The sequence below is a fragment of the Argopecten irradians genome, chromosome 5 (assembly GCF_041381155.1).
Source record: "Argopecten irradians isolate NY chromosome 5, Ai_NY, whole genome shotgun sequence".
In the NCBI taxonomy this organism is placed as follows: Eukaryota; Metazoa; Mollusca; class Bivalvia; order Pectinida; family Pectinidae; genus Argopecten; species Argopecten irradians.
In genome coordinates, this window is record NC_091138.1 from 10,392,363 (window position 1) to 10,410,189 (window position 17,827).

Here is a 17,827-nt window from a genome sequence, read left to right on the forward strand (position 1 = left end):
TGAAATTCGACTTGCATCATTAATACACTTAATTATTCAGTTACAGCAGCGACAAATGATTGGAACAAATATAAAACAAATCCGGTTTTAATTACACAAATACGCAGTCGCGCGTTAACCAGAGATACAATCACACAGACGTTATGTCTGTATGTGGTCACAATGTAAAAAGCAATAGTGACTTAATAATTTATAAATTGGTCATATTACGGGAAACTTAAGCCGATTACACAGGTGACTGAGAAAACTGCACTGAACTCTCAAAGAGGTCAGAGGGATTATAACTCTACGTTTAAACTCTACGAGAATTTACGTTATTGTTCCATAGTAGTAAAACAATAGCGTCTTTAGGCAGGGTACTTAATGAATAACAACACCAATACGACCTAGTTCACGATATTATTTTTATTTCACAATAAACAATTTTAACACCAACACTGAATCATAATTAAAGAATAAAATATGATGTATATATATATCTATGTAATTATTTACAGCCACTGACCACTAACAGCTTGTTAAGCGAACAATTTGTCATAGTGATTTCATTGTAAATGTTATTTCGTCATGCACTGCATAACATAAAAATACTTTGAATATTCAGATATTATAATTCATCTATGATGTCAAAAGTTATATAACCGATAGATATGACCTATTATTTCTATATAAAAATCAATCATTAAGATTAATGGAATTTGCTTCTCCATTTTGCCAAATATTGGACACTTCTAATCATAATCTCGATTTAAGAATAGTGAAGAGATTTGATAGATCATTAAGATCAAATAAACAAAACAATTGTATTTTAGACTCAACTACCTACTGCATATTCCAAAACATAAATTGTAAATGGCTAAACAGTTTTGATGAATAATGGTGAATGAAATACCTTCCTGCAAAATAAAGCGAATGACATATATATATATATACATGTTATGTTACCACTCTATGCTATACTCTGATTTCTCCGTTATATTTACATAACATTGTATTATCACACCATCTTTAAACAATATGCTTACACCTCAAACACAAAAGGTATTCTTATAAATCATTTCTTATACAGATATATAATCACAAACCAAAGTTAAAATGAAGTGAAAATGAATTGAAAATATGACGAAATGAGATGTATATTAGATATGTCCTGATTGTCCACTATAATCATTGGCCAACACATGGTCGCATGAGGTTCAATATCATATCGGCTCATTGGTTCCATTTTAGAAACACCGACTTAATATTTCTTTTGTGATTAAACTGCCAACATGTTGATTTCTTTAGGGTGGTCTCCTGTAGCCTTCGTTTTTCTTTTAATTCTACCGGGGTGGTATATCACCATATGGACTTCAACAAAATTTCATAATTGATAAATATATATATGTATGTGCGTGTTATCATGACAACAACAAACCGAACAAACGAAAAATAAAAAGCATTTTCTGTTATGATGTTTGAAATATTCTCAGTTCTTCATCGCGAAATTGATTTTAAAGAATAAAGGCCGCAATGTAAATTTAACACAAACCGTACAAGTCTCCCTGAATGGTATTGCCAACCAATAATGAACATTTTTGAAAATAATCATCATTTATTACTGTAAATCAGAAGGTACAATATCAACAACCCGTTCTCGGTGAAACGACTATTGATTGTTGTGTGAAGACCAACCTATAGTTTTGAAATTAAATATGAATGGTTTAAATGCAAATAAACGTTGTTTCTTCCTGCCGTTTGATTCTGAAATCTACATTAAATTTTTACATGGATAAACTGTTATTAGCTCCAGCATGTGTATAGAAAACAATATCAATAAAGTAAATGTGTTAATAGAAGGGTTCAATACCTTATTTGAAGAAATACCTAACTAAACAATAGCAACACCAATAACGTCTCATAGGGGCGGAACTAACAACAGTATGCGGCTACTAAGAGGCTTCTGTCAATCTACTGAAGAAAGGTGCATGCGTGGATACCGTCAAGTGAAACTATAATCAATGACTTTCGGAACTAAAATATTTCAATCGTATGTTTTTTTAACTATAAAATTACTGTCAGTGAATAGAAAAAAACTGTTTTTTCATTTCAGCAAATTTCATCCGAAATCAAAGTTATTTGCTTACATTAAAAGATTTTTACAGAATGATAATTTTCTATTTAGATCATGAAGTATAACTAATAGATAAGAAAAAAAGTAATATCGGAAAGTGATGATGTACTCAACCCCACAAATTTACTACTAGATATTAATTACCGAAAGACATATCTTTGTTTTCTAAATCTAAAAGCAGAGGATATTACAATATCAATGAGGAAACACGGAAACCTTAGCTTTCAATTTAGAAGATGGTTGATCTTTTCAAGTCTTCAAATTTCTGACGTCATTTCCGTCCGTTCCACTCCAGTGCTCTGGACCCCCTGATACTTCCTAGATCCTACGTTAGAGAAAAACACATGATGCGTACCATGAACAGCACGTATCAAGTCATAAAGCAAGCAAGGATCACCAAATCAGCATGGATCGACAGAAGCAGATACCACATATCAGTAAGTAAATATCACGAAATTTTTCTAAAAAGCAAATATCTTTTCCCAAATGGCCTTTCTATTTCATGTCGAGTATGTGTTGTGTCATCACAGAAAGTAAATAGTCGATTATTTGTATTAAAATGAAAACAATAACACACAAAAAATGGATATGAAGATTATGATCAAACTTAGTACACCATATTAAGAAGTTCTTATCATAGCTAGGTATATTTCCAAATGAATTTAAATCCACAACGAAAAAAAATGCTGATTGATTAAAATGTGATGGTTATGAATATAATTCTCTTCATACTCTAATATGAATTTCAGATTTACAAAATAATTTAAATTTTGCAAAGTAGAAGCTTTGCAATGACTTTTCGGATACAGTTCAAACCATTTATATAAAACAGCTAGCCTAACATTGTTAGTTTTAAATTAGCAGTAGTATATAGGGGCATAATTACGTTTGGATATTCCGCGATATTCGCCTAATTGTAGGGCACCAATATAATGTATAGGATTACACCCAAATAAGTAAACACACAGAAGAGGTTTCCCTTAATGATGACAATACTACATCTATTTAAAACAATCGTTTTAACATTTAGTTGTTTTTCATCTCTATATGCCAGTATACCGTTGCCTTTAGAGTTGTGTTGTGGATATCAAAGGCAAAATATATAACTTTGTGTCTAGTTTACATGATACACTTTATAATTATATATTTATTCTATGATACCTTTGACTACTATACATAAATGATTTCCATACAATTATATATTATTTAATGTTTGCAGAGGAAGGGCATTTTCAGAATTACTATTCTTGTCCTTTGAGCCATCAGGGACATTTGACTTATTTGTGTTAGTGAGAAGTGTCTCTTTTGATTCCTTTTCGATTCCACGAACATTGGTCTTTTCATACTCAAACTTACTGAGAGGGTCGCTTGCACAACACAACAGTCTTCTAAAACTTCGTCGAAAGTTTTCGGACAGGAAAGCATACAGCACTGGGTTAACACAACTGTTCATGTACGCCAGACAATTTGATGCTATTAGACTTCCAACAAAAAATCTAGAGTGCATCCCGACGTGCCCAAAGCTTATCAGTACAAATACGATCTGAATTGGCAGCCAGCAAATTGCGAAAATAACAACAACAATCACTACCATTCGGGTAACACGTTTTTTCGTCCGCATGCTGTCGGGGCGTTGGCTGCCACCTGGTACAACTCCATATAATAGTCTCTTGATCATGAAGCCATACAGAATACAGGTCAGGGTCAGGGGTATCACGTAACCAAAAGCGAAGAAACAGCCATAAAATGGTTGCGAAGCGGGGTATGCATTGTTGAAGAAATCAATGTCAACACAACCAGATCTGTTCCTAATATCTTGAAATTCTTTGAGAGAAAATTCAAAGATGACTGGTATATTTCCTCCGAGCATAATGATCCATGTAAGGTAAACCATGATGTAGGTATTACGACTGTTACGAATGCGCATTGAGGTGATAGGATGCACGACAGCTAGATACCGGTCCAATGACATCAGTACGAGTGTGTACACGCTTGCATACGCACAAACGTAAGTTAGATATTGTACAATTCTACACCAAACGTCCCCAAACGGCCAGCGTGACATGGTGTATGTAGTGGCTGTGAAAGGCACACAGAAAATGATAAACGACAAGTCGGCTACAGCCAAACTTACTATCAAGATATTTGTTGTATTTTGCATTTTCTTATTTGAGACAACAACGATGATAACTAAGAGGTTTCCGACAAAACCAATAATAACGATAAGGCTGAAAACAATTGAAACCACAATTCGTATCAGGTTCAAAAAGCTTTCTTCCTCTGATGACAATTCATAGTAGTATTCCAGTGAATCGTTATAATACGCGTCCGAAAAATTGTCGGGGATCGCTGTTGAACCGGATTCATTCATCTTTGTAAAGTTGTTGAGCTGCAATGATAAGTACACACTGTATATAGTAAATAATACAACATAGAATAGTGACATATTTTTGAACATTAAATTACATATTTCTTGCGGATAGGTATCCTATTGTAAAGCCATTATTTTCTGTGTGAAATCCACGTCGTTTTCCATGTAAAGTTCAATGTACGAAGCAAGGCTTGGAAACAGATGACGTCACAATCAATGCCTATCCAGAAGGGCAAATAGCTTGTTATATGCAAATAATTTGAGAAGGATTTACTTTCCCGTTAAATTACGATAGAGATCGCCTTTTCTGAGTAAATGTATAACTGATCATCACCCGTTAAGCTTCTTACTGATCACAGAATATTTTCCTTTTTCTACTTGACAAACATTGTAGTAATGCTTTTCCTTTACAGTGTAAGGGAGATGGCATTAACTCACCGGCCAGTTTTTGGACTGGTGAGCTAAATATTAGATGGTTTTGGATGTAACAGTCATGAAAATATTAGATTAGACTATATGGTGCAGTGTATTTAAATATTTAATTGCATTCAGTTGGTAGTTATAGGAGTATGGATACCAACTCGACTGCGGCAAATTTAAAGAAGCTCGTTAGCGCTTCATGTTGAATTTGCTGCCGTATTTATATTTGATAACAATTTTATTATGAAATATCAAAAAAAGAAATCCCGTCTATGATGAATAAACACTTCGCTGTCGATGGAACAACCATTTTCAGTAATCACTGGCATGACAATTGTCACAATGATATTGGCATCAAAATAAGCGGATGGCAATTCATAGACTGATGGATGCCAACTGCGCGTCGTAATGCTAAATGGTGGGACTACATTGGAATTGACATTTTATGTTATGAAATTGTTAGTAATGCATGTTCAAACAAACATTGGATATCGAAAAATGTCAGTGAAGGCGATGTTTCAAAGATCGGCGGGGACGTTCGCACCATTAATGTTCAGTTACCCTTTCGACAGACCTAATGCAGAAAACTTCCTGTTTACCAGAACGCGACTCATAACTTTTTTGTCAAAAAAGCATGCCTACGGCTTCTCATACAACATGGATTATCATGCATCCACATACTTTCTGTGTAGTATTACCAACTGTCGCGTGGTGGTGACACAACCTTGTGATAAAGGGGAAGGCTAATCGAAGGCGATACAACGGAATTATGTATCTCCCTTGTGGCTTGCAGTGTATATTGTTATTTATCAGAATAGTCTGTATCATTTTAGACTGAAATTGAATAGGCGTACTGATGGTTGTTTAAATCACTAAGTAATAATATGTTGTCGTCACTATTACACCAACATTGGGTGTTAGCTTTTCATAGAAATGTACGTGTCGATTAAATACACATCTGTTTATCTGATGCCGTTTTTAAAACAAGCACCAAAAGAAAGCACTAACGTAAATGGCATATCAAATAATATAAAGGACATGTTTGGTAATACACAATATTTGATTGATTCCTGAGTTATTTCGTGTATCACATTTGAATATGTTCCCTACTGAATACATGGGAACTTCCTTACAACCATTTCAACATATTTCTCCAGTTTAACTACACACTAACTATTCCACTACAGGATGAAACATATACACATTTTTTTCTAGAATGTTATCGAAATGAAAATTATTGATACACTCCGCTACAGACTTCTTATTACAATAGAACATAAGGAGAGAGAAAACACTCGGTAGTGTATAAATTAATAGATTGCTATATTGTTTGTGATATGATTCCCTTGGACCAAAATGTTGAATATATATATATTTATATATGATAAAATCTCACCAACCTGTATATGCGATCTAACCCTTCAGGAGTATTGCCTGTCCGTGACCTATAGGATAGAAAATGCAACAGTTGTTAACATATTCAATTACAAGTGCGTGATCTAATATAAAATAGATCTAATATAACATATCAATATAGCAATTAATTGTGGTTAACCGACAAAAAAATCACATCGGAATTGCACCTGAACCTTATCAAAATAATGCTATTTTGATTTTACCTTTTACTTCGTAAATTTATTAATATCCATAGACATCTTAAAGTTAACAATGTCATCTGAAACTGATAGTGAAACATAACCGGTTGTCTAAGGTGAAAAATTATGTGTAAGACATGTCGTATTCTAGAAAATCCTTATTCAGTTCAGTTAACAAATACAATCCTGGTTGAGGCAATATGCAGAAACTGTACTTCACCAACATAAGCGCCTACAGAAGGGTATCAACCCAGAATCACGAGGAATCAAACGTGATAATGTTATCTTACTTGGTTTCATGATATTTTCATTTGAAAACGATTCCATTTATCGAGTTCCGGCTGCTGTGTATTTGTGTTATTTTTCAATCGCTCGTTTTTAACGTAACAAGTAGTGCAATGAACTAAACTGAAAATTTATGTCCCATTAGCTAATTGATGGAGACAATACTCTGCACGGTTTAGATTTCACCTTAACAAAATTGATATTTCACCTTGACCAAATACACACAAAGTGTTTTCAACATAACGCTCTGTATCACAAAATCCACGTAATATCCCGTGACTCTAGTGTAATATTTTTGTACATGTCACCAGTGTAATATATTCTATAGTGCTCTTTAAGTGGCGTCACGACTTGACGTTTGTAAGCAATAAGGTACGTTAGGCCTAAAATTAAAGACGTCGTGACAAAATGACGGCCTTAGCTGGATTCTTGCTAGAACGAATATACGTACCCAGCCTACTATACCTTTCGGCCGGGTACGAATTGGTCCCTATGTGTCCTAGTGGAGCAGTGCCTCCGAAAATCACTCGGGCACAATTTTCTATACTTTTTTGTCGGTTTCCAATTAATATGTGCGTATACAAGCATTTATATATCATTATTATCGAAAACAAATATACCTACTATTCTTAATATCTACCGTACCGCTCACAAAACGTCAAATTTGTACTTTGTATACTTGCTGTATAAATTCTCTTCAGAAAGGTCTTCATATGTACATGTGTAAAACCAAATGTCTCGCTGAGAATTTGATATTTTATATGGTTCAGTTTTATTGCCTAGTAGGTAAGCGATATAAAACAAGTACGATAAAATGCATGCAAACGTTTAAATAATGGTTTGCATAACCATTACTTTGCTCCATTAGCAGTAATAGGCACCAATTGTAGCTCTAAAGTCGACAACATTTTCTGTCTAAAAGTCTTTCGAGCTAGAATATCGCAGCTAGATTCTTGCAACATATTTTGACATTGAAATTCGAAGAAGTGTAGGTCATGTTACTGATACGATGAATTATATTTTGGCATTTCTCAGAGAGCAGTTAGGAATATTCCGTCCCTTTGATGTACTCTAGTTACCTAATTAAGATATTGTATTATTTGAGTTCCATTCTAAATGATGACAGAAAAAAAGGAGTTATAATATCAAATAAAAGCTGCAACATTTGATATTGAAAATTCAGGTATAATGTTACATGTATTATATATATAATACTGAAGTGTTGTCTATATTTCAGGTTATGTTATATTACTCATGTTACTGTAACTGTTAATATTGTTAAACCCGAAAAACTGTAAAACAAGGCCGCGATCCTCTCAAAATCGCCCATGATAAAAAGTGTATGACAGGATATCGTCCAAGATAATAAACGTAAGACAGTATATCACCAATGATAATAAGCGTATGACGGGATATCACCCATGATAATAAGCGTATGACATGCAATAGACCATGGTAATAAGCGTATGAAAGGTTATGCACGAGATTTCAAAACAATTTTCCACCAATTTCTTATCTATTGTTCTGAACTAATGCCTGTATCATATTCATTCCATAATCTATTTGCTGCATCTTAGTGTACAGAGATTTGGTTCCCATGTGGCTACCTCTGTGTCTAAAGCTCTCGTATTCAGCTTATTCAGTAAATGATCTGGTGTGTGAGATGAGGAGGAAATAATATTGAAAATATCAAAGCCTAAATGATGAACCCAAGTTGCAATTATTATTTGATATTGATAAAAGAGCCCGGCCATTGATACGCCGACGACAAAAGGAAATTACACTGAATACACTGAATTCTTCTTCTCAATTGGTAATTGTTACAGATCTCCACTTCATTAGTAGACAATTAAATAGATAATTGTTTGTTATTTTACCCGTATGTGTAATTAGCGTGGGTCAGGTTTCCTTTAAGTCTCTATGACTACACGGAATATTTGGATGTAATAACAAAATTTTGAATGAAACCAATGTTGTCATCCGTGTGATATATTTCAAACAAGAAACAAACGACGAAATTGATAACAGCGGACCATTCTTGTAAGGGCTCCTAAGTATTGATATTGAAATTCTGTATTAATTTAAATAGGTTATAACGTCATCTCAGGTAAGGTCATGCGCACAATGTTCTTTAATACATGCTCTCTTTTATCGAACCATTGACGTTACCCAAAATTGATTACATGCACATGGAAGACATCAAATTAATATTCTGTAACGTGATAAAAACACAACTATCAGTTGATCTAGTCTAAGTGCTCACAATCCAATACCTCTTATCCATTTCATCACGTATAACTACGTGAACATTTCTTCTAACGGTTCTGGTCTGTCATAAATTTGATAAAACCCGACACACATTTGTGTTTAAGTGGAAATGAGAAACGTTAGGAAGAAGCAATCAAGAAATAGATTGTTGAATTAAAACTAAAACGCACTCCTTCCATGTATTTTTTTTCATATCTAAATTGGATCGAACTATGCATGATAATCAAAAATACACGTACTATTTAATTTTACAGGAACGGTTTCTTACTTTTTATCATATCAGAAACTAGCGCATCATTTACAGATGTTATGAATGGTAACCGTCCTCACTCCTGTATGGTTAGTTTACCAATTAAATAAAACATAATATCATGTAAATTGATTGTTGTGAATTTAAAATCTATCATTATAATTTTTGATTATTTTTTCTAAACGCCATGTGTTTATATACGTTGAATTAATTGCATATTGTGAAAATCCAAATAGTCGTTTCTTTTCATCTGTACTTGGATTTGTTTGAAAATTAAAACGAAACATTGTTTCATTCGATATAGCATAACGTCACATTCAAAGTTGCCCTTTTTGGTCACTGCTGTATACGACTGCATAGTTTTAATATTTATATATTTTGCCGAAGCTTACTGCCAAAGTCACCAATCAGCACATTCCATTGTCATCATTGTACGTCCATGGGACAAACCAATGTCTAGTCTCTTTCCTTGAAAGCTTGAAAGTCAAGCATGAGTAAAAAGAACTATGTTTCAAAATTAAGTACGCCGCAGTCACTTTAGAAGATATTGTCTTGCAGGTAGTGATTTATAATTGTCTGCTGCTTCCATTGATCGTCAATGAGATGGGATATTGTCTTTTGTTCTTACCAAATTTAAATCTCCTCCCCCCCCCCCCCCCCCCCCCCCCCCCACATCGCTTCATTTTTGGTTTCAAGTTGAGCGTTCGCTCCAGTGAGGTAATCTCTGGGATTTGTCTCTTAGAGTCACATCAAAGTATTTAAAGTGGTAAATACCCTGTATCGCTCCTGTTTGAGGCTCAGCATTAAGAGCATGGGACGACTTGTTTGTCAGTTGTCAGTATTTGACTTAGTAATGTGTGTTGTTAGGTTATCTGACGGCATGCTTCAGTGAGATATCACTCTACAATGGACAAGACCTCCACGTTAGCCTGAAAACACAGCATGAATATACTCGAGCCACAAACATACTGATATTTAAACATTGGAAGTCACCGTCATTGGCCAAAGCTGTTTAGAGAAAGTCAAACCTAAAAAAACGAAACCAATCTAAAAGAAGAGATTGTGTCAAATGTGGATGCGTTCAAATCAAGAGCAATATTCAGGTAGTGTGAGATCAATTTAGTTATTTTTAACACCATGCATCGAGTCAGAATTGTACCATTCTAATTATATTTCTTGAAAGCAGTGGTAATTTCGATTAACAAAATGTCAATGAAATCGTGTTTTCCAATAAATATGAATATAACTGAAAAACTGAATAACAGGACCAGTTTGAGGGATATATTTCTCGACATCAGAGATGGAAAGTTTTAATCCGGACTGAAAGCATCCTGTCATTCTGTTGATTTAATGTTGGTGTGGAAGCTATCGACGTGAAACATAGCTATGTACGCCCATAGGGTCAGTCGTCAGAACTTGACCTATTGACAGCTAATACATCAACATGTAGACAAGTTATAATTGAAAACTGTAAATAGGTATGGGGTAGGACAAACTCTGTTAAAAGGTATGCTACACAGCTATGTTTGCTGAGGATTCCTACAAAACGCGAATACGTCAATTTGGTAGAGGCCGTCGAAATCAATCATGAAAGTGCCAAATAATCTTATTGCACTGTCAAGTCTGCAAAACTAGATATAATGTATATCTTCGAACGTGTCTGTAGATGACAGAAATACATAAATCTAAGTGTTATGAATCCGTGTTATCACTTCCCAGCCGATTTCTATCGCTCTACATTTTCAATATATCTTTATTTCAAATATTTCCATTTACAGTAAGATGGAATTAAGAAAACCAGCATGGCATCCTATCGGAAAGAGGATATTAGAACCTGTCAAGGAACTTACTCAATGTATTGGCATGTATTAATGAAATGAAATATCAATCACAGGCAAAATAAATGATATATACCCTTCTGTCGATCACTACGTGATTATAAAGTTGAATGACATACTCATAGTTACAAATGCAGCAGGAACATGAATGATATTGATTATCATGGGGAAAAATAAATAAAAATTACCATGGGGCTAAAATTGGCTTTTATATGATGCCTTTTTACCAAACTTTTGTTTGTTTGTTTGTTTGATTAATTAACGTCCTATTAACAGGTATAGTCATGTAAGGACGGCCTCCCATGTGTGCAGTGTGTTGCGTGTATGTTAATACATAGTAAATTAACTTTTAAATTATTGCTGTTCTTTGGTTTTGATAAAAGATGTTAAATTCCACAAAAGTCAACTGTGATACAATGCGTCGTCTTTAGGTATGCGAAACCAATAGCGTTTGAATTCCAGATCAGGAAATCATTAATGTGCATTTACTAGCAATGAGTATTGCCTTAGATGTCAATGAAACTGAGAGAAGACATCTGATTGACTTGATTTATGAACTCAAGAAAAGAAACATACTGGTCATTACTTATTAGGTCCATGAGCAATTGATAGAACGTGTTTTATGATCGATTAACGATGACCTTGACCTGAAGCTAAAGGCTGAAGATAGTTATAACCATTTTCGTTTTACTAGTGAAAGTGATTTTAGCTTTAACAAACGTGGTACATTGACAAACATATTATTGTTAAGAAGATTACAGTACTGAAACAACAGTGTCCTTTACCTTGCCTACCAAACACTAAACGCAAACTTCTTCAATATAATTTAAACAAGTTAATGTATATGATACAATTCCCTGTTGTTTTACGTGTACAAACGTACAGCAGTGAGGGTTAACGGTGTATGATTGCAGGAAGACACAGACTTCGCTTAAAGAAGTCTTTTGTAGGGCCTTGAATACAGGCTAGATTATGTCGGTATTCACATCAGGTTACACGTGTGATTGCGTTTGCATATATAAAAAAAATATTAGACATCTACATCTCCTAGTTATAAATATATAGTTGCACTAATATTAACCATCTTTTACGTTGATCACATCACTTGGCAGGGCATCCATAACCCAATTATTCTTTTTCAGAAAATATTTTTTGAGGCGTTAAGACGAAAGGGTTTCTTGTCATGTACTCTAGTTCCGGTATGTCTCATTGGTGTGAACATTTTCTCACCGTTGACAATATCTATTTTTCTGATGACCTTCTAAGTCTCCATCATGTCTGCTCTTAATCACCTGTATCCCAGTGTTTGAATCCCCAAGACTCTGATCCTATCTACATGTAGATATGAAAGGTTTTTGCGTGTATGTTAGTCTTTTCGTTCCGTTTCTCTGTGCCATTTCTGTTGCTTTGATATATTTCTTTAACCATAAAGACCAAATCACAGAACAATATTCTAAATGAGGTCTGGTAAGAGATTTGTAGAGTATAGTAAAAGTTTGGTTGTCGAGATACGTGAAAGCTATGCATCCGATGTCTAAAAGGTTGTTGGTTTGTATACAGCTTTGTTGACTTCATGGTGAACTTCGAAATATATATTGTACCAGTCGCTCGAAAAACGGAGGGGATCACAATAGTTAACCACCTGTCCTATCCAACAGTACGAAACAGCAGACATTATAGGAGCATGAAATTTTACTCTCTAAATAACGTGTTTATCAGTAAAAGTTTGATAGACAACGTACTCAACGTAGTCAGTCTAGTTTGACTAGTTTAGACAAAACAACAAATACTAAATAGACATTGGCATAGCTATTGAAGTTTAGATAAACGTATCTTGCGTGATGTAACAAGTAAATATAATCCATATATCAAAAGACATTTAATGATAGCATTGAACATTCCTTCTAAACCATCGGTAGATATTTGATGAACAGGGCTGTTAAAATAAGAACTCCTGAATCACCAGTAGACATTACTGCACTACACATTGTTTCTGTAGAAATCGAGATAGGAAACGTTAAGTGAACACTTTGGACTTGCATTACCTGTGTTAAGTGGTTAAAGAGTTATCCCTGTTTTACATGTGTTATGTGGTGACGAGATATACCTGTATTACCTTTGTTAAGTGGTTAAAGAGTTATCCCTGTTTTACCTGTGTTAAGTGGTAACGAGGTATTCCTGTATTACCTGTGTTATGTGGTGACGAGTTATGCTTGTATTACCTGTGTTATGTGGTGACGAGTTATACCTGTGTCATGTGGTGATGAGTTATATCTGTTTTACCTGTGTTATGTGGTGATGAGTTACACCTGTATTACCCGTGTTATGTGGTGATGAGTTATACCTGTATTACCTGTGTTATGTGGTGATGAGTTATATCTGTATTACCTGGGTTATGTGGTGATGAGTTATACCTGTATTACCTGTGTCATGTGGTGATGAGTTATACCTGTTTTACCTGTGTTATGTGGTGACGGGTTACACCTGTATTACCTGTGTTATGTGGTGACGGGTTACACCTATATTACATATGTTATGTGGTGATGAGTTATACCTGTATTACCTGTGTTATGTGGTGACGAGTTATGCTTGTATTATTACCTGTGTTGTGTGGTAACGAGTTATCCCTGTATTACCTGTGTTATGTGGTGACGAGTTATACCTGTATTATCTGTGTCATGTGGTGACGTGTTATATCTGTATTACCTGTGTCATTTGGTCACGAGTTATACCTGTATTACCTGTGTTATGGGGTGACGAGTTATACCTGTATTACCTGTGTCATTTGGTGACGAGTTATACCTGTATTATCTGTGTCATGTGGTGACGAGTTATATCTGTATTACCTGTGTTATGTGGTGATGTGTTACACATGTATTACTTGTTCGATGTAGTGACGATTTATTACTGGGTTCATGTTATGTTTAATTGTGAAATAACATCCTATGCCATTTTATACCTGTATTTGTGTACATTATACGAGATTTTCTTTGTGAAATTTTAACTTTTAAGTTTAACTTTTCATTTATATTTTCTCGTATGACTCCAATGTCAATGGAACTGAAAGTGTTGTCTTAAGAATTCCTATCACTCTGAAATATTACTTACTTAGTGTCCGGACCATTGAAGTTTTATTTCTTGTACTGCTTATACGCCCTGTACCTTTGTGAATAAAGTATTTGGCACAGAGCGCGCTAGTGCAATTGTACTGTCGGGTTATATCGATTGAAAAAACCCAATAACCTTTAAGCATCAGTAACTATTTGAGCCGCAGTACCGCGTTGTGCTCTCTAGTAATAAATGGATACATTTAACATACCATCTCCTGTGGCAAAATTGAAGTATTGTTATGATTATATAATAGTTTGAATGATAATTTGTATCTTAAACATTAAAGCAACGATTTGGACCGTTCTTTTATGACAAAGAATGTGAAGAACCACCAGAATAGACGAAGAACAGAACTCATCCATTTACTGACACTAAAAGTTTAGAACAACCTACTCTAAAATATGCAATCGTTTTCGTTATTACATGGAAACACAACAGGAACATATTGCTGTCTCCTAACACACAGGTGAGAACCACACACAGAGTAGGCCAACCAACCAACCAAATCAGTCCATTATTGGGACAAATCGTGATCCGAAACACGATGTTTTCTGCTTCTACTCAGCACTCAGAAATTGGAAGTTGCTGAACGGATTTCTCATTGTAACTACATTTTATACCCCAGTTTCTCAAAACTACCCTCTCAACAAACACATTACATCGCAATCAAGCAGGAAAAACCAGCCAAAGGACAGATGCACATTTCCGTTAAACACAGTAATTCCTGTACAACAATGACATATGTTGAGGTTGTATCTTTTGATAAACCCCACCTCCATCCCGCCCCAAAGTATTACGAGTATTACATAACTACATATTAGTCTTTAATGTTATACCTTAAATGATTAGCTTCCTTCAGATGATGACACAAACTGCCAAAGGTATGTATATAGTACTGTATGATTTAATGCTGCTTCAATGTCTTGTTTATGAGGAGTGGATACCGAATTATCATGTCTTTCCAGATTTTAATGATATGATATCAAATGGCAAATTAAAGATGATAAATGCTACAGTAACCATTTTATAGTAGATAGTTTATCAGAAATAAAATATTTTGTTGAAACAAACACATGCGTCCCAGAGTTTATAGTCATGATTAAGTATTAAGATCAAGAGAACTATACATCGGGCAGGTGTGGTGTGGAAATATATCTAATTGATATCTTTAATGAGAAATATTTATGGTGAATTGTCGATGCAGATGAAACATTTATGGCGTTATTAAATGATTTTGTAGACATTAAGGTGAGCATATTGTCACGTGGTATTGTAGTAGGGCAGGAAATGTAACATAAATATTCCCTTTTGTTTCAAAATTATGAGTATGGAAGCTTTATGTCATAAAACATTATGTGAATGAAAAAAGATCAGTATTATTTCATGTAAGCAGCTGCTATTACCTTGCTTTCATAACAGACGTATCTGTATCGACGAGGGCGATTATAACAGAGACAGTGTGCTTTTATAAATTGAAAACAAGTACAAAATAATGACAAATCATTATAAAAAAACACTTCAGTTAAAATTTTGGCAAAATCATCATACTATAATTTGAATCGAACAGTTACACTCCAGACTTATCAACAGCTTGAATTTTCATCGTTCAGTGATTTGCAACTTTGTAATTGTTTGTGTGTCATATAGATTTTGTGGATGACATACTTATTCACCTAATCATCTTGAACATATCTGACAAGAGCAAAAGAAATTTCGCACAAAAAAAGCAATTTTAAAAAATGTGATCTATTCTAGTATCGTTATCACAGTTACGTCACTTCCGTGATATTGACATCGTGGTGACGTCATTGTTCGGCTGACTTTGACCATGACTTCATTAGGCTTTCATTTTTTTTTTATCTCAGTCTGAATCGTCCTCCTCGCTATATTTTCCTTTCGACACCTCATCTGAAAGTGATATCGATATCGTTGACGCTTGATCTTAGTGACATCTCTCTACGTGGCAAGCCCGAACTCATCCATTTACTGACACTGAAAATTTAGAACAACCTACTCTAAAATATGCAATCGTTTTCGTTATTACATGGAAACATAACAGGAACATATTGCTGTCTTCTAACACACAGGTGAGAACCACACACAGAGTAGGCCAACCAACCAACCAAATCAGTCCATTATTGGGACAAATCGTGATCCGAAACACGATGTCTTCTGCTTCTACTTAGCGCTCAGAAAATGGCAGTAGCTCGGCGGATTTCACGTTGTAACTATACCCCAGTTTCTCAAAACAACCCTCTCAACACACACAACACATCGCGATCAAGCAGGAAAAACCAGCCAACCGACAGATGCCAATTTCTGTTAAACACAGTAGTTCCTTACAACAAACTTATTTGTATTTGGTACAGTAATTAATCGCTTAACAGCAGTTAACCGAATAATGTGGTAGTCTGTTGTGACTTATTAGTGTGCATAGTAATAATCGATTTTTTATTTGCCAAACAAAACCATGTTTTTATGGCAAATTTTGAGGTTGTATCTTTTGATAACCCCACCTCCACCCCGCCCCAAAGTATTACAAGTATTACATAACTGCATATTAGTCTTTAATGTTATACCTTAAATGATTAGCTTCCTTCAGATGATGACACAAACTGCCAAAAGTATGTATGTAGTACTGTATGATTTAATGCTGCCCCAATGACTTGTTTATGAGGAGGGGATACCGAATTATCATGTCGTTCAGGATTTAATGATATGATATCAAATGGCAAATTAAAGATAATAAATGCTACAGTAACCATTTTATAGTAGATAGTTTATCGGAAATACATTATTTTGTTGAAACAAACTCATGAGTCGAAGAGTTTAAAGTCATGATTAAGTATTAAGATCAAGAGAACTATACATCGTGCAGGTGTGGTGTGGAAATATATCTAATTGATATCTTTAATGAGAAATATTTATGGTGAATTGTCGATGCAGATGAAACATTTATGGCGTTATTAAATGATTTTGTAGACATTAAGGTGAGCATATTGTCACGTGGTATTGTAGTAGGGCAGGAAATGTAAAATAAATATTCCCTTCTATTTCAACATTATGAGTATGGAAGCATCATGTCAAACAACATTATGTGAATGAAAAAAAGATCAGTATTATTTCATGTAAGCAGCTGCTATTACCTTGTTTTCATAACAGACATATCTGTATCAACGAGGGGTTTATGAAATAGCAGAGATTATACCAAGTCAGCATTTATATATATTGAAAACAAGTACAAAATAATGACAAATCTTTATTAACATTTTAGTTAAAAATATTGGCAAAAAAACCATCATACCATAATTTGGATCACACAGTTTCATTTTAGACTTAAAAAAGCCTGAATTTCCGTTACGTGATTTGCAACTTTGTAATTTTTTGTGTGTAATATATAATTTGTTGATGATTTACTTATACACCTAATTATCTTGAACAAATCTGACAAGAGCAAAAAGAAAGTTCGCAGAAAAACGCAATGATAAAAATGTGAATAAAACGCGATCTATTCTAGTATCGTTATCACAGTTACGTCACCTCTGTGATATTGATGTTGTGGTGACGTCATTGTTG

At 34.4% G+C, this 17,827-nt stretch overlaps 1 protein-coding gene across 2 annotated transcripts in view; it reads right to left on the reverse strand.

The window, feature by feature from the left end:
- Positions 1-390: 390 nt before the first annotated feature.
- LOC138322823 (allatostatin-A receptor-like) overlaps positions 391-17,827 on the reverse strand; it is an 81,280-nt gene continuing 63,843 nt past the window's right edge. For both annotated transcript variants that reach the window (XM_069266949.1, XM_069266950.1), the window contains exons 3-4: positions 6,305-6,349; positions 391-4,502 (exon numbers count right to left, since the gene is read on the reverse strand). In XM_069266949.1, coding sequence (XP_069123050.1) covers positions 3,309-4,484 — 1,176 coding nt within the window. In that variant the 5' untranslated portion in view covers positions 4,485-4,502; positions 6,305-6,349 and the 3' untranslated portion in view covers positions 391-3,308. The remainder of the gene's footprint in view (positions 4,503-6,304; positions 6,350-17,827) is intronic.